This window comes from Rhagoletis zephyria, unplaced genomic scaffold (genome assembly GCF_001687245.7).
Source record: "Rhagoletis zephyria isolate East Lansing unplaced genomic scaffold, Rhagoletis_zephyria_1.1 Rzeph_scaffold_06509, whole genome shotgun sequence".
NCBI lineage: Eukaryota > Metazoa > Arthropoda > Insecta > Diptera > Tephritidae > Rhagoletis > Rhagoletis zephyria.
In genome coordinates, this window is record NW_016163592.1 from 367 (window position 1) to 3,529 (window position 3,163).

General features: G+C 34.9%; 1 protein-coding gene across 1 annotated transcript; it reads left to right on the top strand.

Moving 5' to 3' along the window:
• The first annotated feature begins 628 nt into the window (after positions 1 to 628).
• LOC108373248 (zinc finger protein 567-like) lies at positions 629 to 2,348 on the top strand. The gene is made up of 4 exons (XM_017629113.1): positions 629 to 1,212; positions 1,291 to 1,434; positions 1,565 to 1,745; positions 1,813 to 2,348. The coding sequence occupies exons 1-4, from the start codon at positions 832 to 834 to the stop codon at positions 2,346 to 2,348; spliced, it is 1,242 nt and encodes a 413-aa protein (XP_017484602.1). The 5' UTR covers positions 629 to 831.
• The last annotated feature ends 815 nt before the right edge of the window (positions 2,349 to 3,163 follow it).

A 3,163-nucleotide genomic window follows, 5' to 3' on the forward strand; every position in this document is an offset into this window, starting at 1 on the left:
ATTGTATATGCAATTTGACAGCTTTTTCACGTGAAACAGGAACAGAATACTATGCTTTAATCTTAAATAAATGAATTGTATGCTTTCAGAATAATTTTTTGGAATTGAAATTTATTTGGTAGGTTGCAAATGATTTTGGTCGGATTTGGGAAGAAAATTGGTAGGCAAAAAAATTGCTAGTGGCAACGCTGTCCAGGAGTATACACCCTGCAGTAAAATTTAGAGACAGTCTGACAAAACCCTAGTACCGAGGATTGAAACTTGCGGTGTAAATGTGCAAATGATCATTACTCGTACAATACGAAAGAAGTTCAGCGAGAAGACCTTCAACTCAAGCATTGTTGGTCGCGAGTTCAAATCGCGGTGAAGGTAGTTGTGAATTTTCGAATTGAATTTAAACTGTTGCGAGCAGCTTACGATATTTTTTATAAAGCATGTAACAAAAATGGGATCTGTAACAGAAAAGAAGAAAACTTACAAAATATCCAAAATCGAATATAAAAAACAGTTTCTCTGTCCAAAACGGAACCGGTTAAAACCTAGTTGCAAAGTAATGCACTGGACGACAATTGTCACCGCCAATGACATCGCCGTGTAAAACTGGACAGTTGAAAACTTTGCTTGGGAATTAAGCTAGAACTAGTCATGTACGCAATAGCTCTAGTTCTACGCGTGTTCTGAGCTAGTCAGATTTTCTTCAGGGTACATATCTACATACATACATACATACCTATGTACATAAAACACACATTAAAAAAATAGTGAAAGACAAGATTGAGTTCCGTGGATTTTCGTTGATATATTCAATTAAGTAATATATCTATATTTTGAATGGATTCAATAAATATCTGTCGAGCGTGCTTGTCGCGAGAAGACCAAGTGCATCTACTGGATTGGAATCAACCCATTAGCTCTTTGGAAACCGAATTGACATACAAAGAATGTTTTTGTAAATGCACCCAAATTAACGTAAGTTTAAAGGACGATCAAAACGAACGTGATGAAGCCCAAATGCAATACCTCTGTTTTGAGTGCGCCCATAAATTAAAAGAGGCCCACGGCTTTATTGAAAAGGCAAGAAAGTCGGATAATGAATTACGTTGCATACGGCTCGAGAAAGTAAAATTGGAAGATGAGATGGCAAACACTTTTGAATGGGTTCCAGTAGAAGTGAAGGAATTGAAAAATAATTTATCAGAGGTTGAAATAAAGGTATAATATTTATTATTTGAAAAGAATGCACTGCATATATATATAACTATATATTCATTTCTTTAACCTGTTATAAAGAACTGCGTGGAAGATGCCAAAAATGCACTTGAGTGCAATAAAAACTATATAGACGATTTGGAAACTGCTATATCAAAAGACATCGATCACAATGAAAATGTAAAAAGTGAATCTGATGAGCCTGTATCAAATAAAGTAGATCGANCCCAAAAATGCACTTGAGTGCAATAAAAGCTATATAGACGATTTGAAAGCTGCTATATCAAATGACATCGATCACAATGAAAATGTAAAAAGTGAATCTGATGAGCTTGTATCAAATAAAGTAGATCGACCAATCGTAGCTCATAAAAAATTAAAAAATGTAGGAAATAGAAGCAACGTCATGAAGAAAAGTTCCAAGGGAATAGACGAGCTTGTAACCTGTGAAAAATGTGGGAAGACTATGACCAGGAAGGCCTTAAGAAAACATAATTACATTCACAAGCCCAAAATATATCTTTGTCAGGCTTGCCGTAAGTATTATAAAAGTTCGGTATACTTATATATCTATCTTAGAATTAATATATTAAATAAATACAGCAAACAAATTTAATGATGAAAGAGCACTGAGGAAGCACGAAGAAACCCACAAAGAACATCGTGAGAGGTACCCGTGTGACAAATGTCGTCGATCATTTGCATCACCATATTATCTCCAAACACATTTACAGACCCACGAAAATAATCGCAAACCAATGTTTCAATGCTCGCAATGTGACAAATCATTTCTTCACAAATATGGCTTATCGATTCATGAGCTCCACCACAAAGGAATTACGATAGAATGCAACATTTGCCAAAAACGTTATGTACGACAAGTAGATCTTGAAAAACATTTGCGAACTCATTCAGCAGAATCTCCATTTGTATGTAGCGTTTGCAACAAATCGTTTAGCCTAAAGCGTATTCTCAATAGGCATATGCAATATCATAAAGGATACACAAGTTACACTTGTTTAACATGTGGTGAAAAGTTTTCAAAATATGCCAAATATTATTCACATCGCATGCAGCACACAGGTTTACCTTTCAAGTGTGGTTCGTGTGAAAGAACGTTTGAAGATTTTTACAAGTAAGTATGGGTTCTTATATTATACGTATCGTCTGTCACCATCAATACAAAGGGCCAGAAGAACTCCTTTTCGGAATTGCGTTTGTTTACATATTCTGATAGTCTTCGTTAGTACACACCCCAATACATATTATCTCAAAAAATACTTTACGTCTCAAACAGGCTTAAGTCGAGAGGTTTGACTTTAGTATAACTCGCCATTCCTTTTATTACCAAAACCACAACAAATACTTTTATGAGTCAGATTTTAAATGTACATATATGCTGTTTGAAGGACAAACACTTTTCCAGAACAAAATTTGTATATAAAGGGTGGATGAATTTAAAAACCTACTTGAGAAGTTTGCCTTTCATGGAATATTGACAGCGAGTTGCTGGCACCAAAATTATTTCTTTCTGGCTCTTTTGGCAAGAGGTTTTCAATGGCAAGTCCGGAATATTATACTAGAGTCAACCTCTCGGCTTAAACAGTATATGTACATATGTATGTTACGAGTAAATTACAAAGTTTTTTCTTATGTAAAATTTCAAAATTTTCAGATGGGGCACTCGCATTGAGGGCCACGATGTGAACTACATATGTACATATTATGTACGCATGTATGTATGTGCATACATACTAGGGCTGAGAGTTCTATCCGTATATTTTGACTATCCGGATGTTGGAATATCTGAATAAAACATCCGAACGTCCGGATATCCGAAGGATGAGCCTCATGGATAAAAACTAAGCAGTTGCTTCTTCTTAAAATTTCACAACTTTTGCTAGATTTATTCAAATAAATTAAAGTAAAAGGTATAATATTTTAGGAAAAAGCA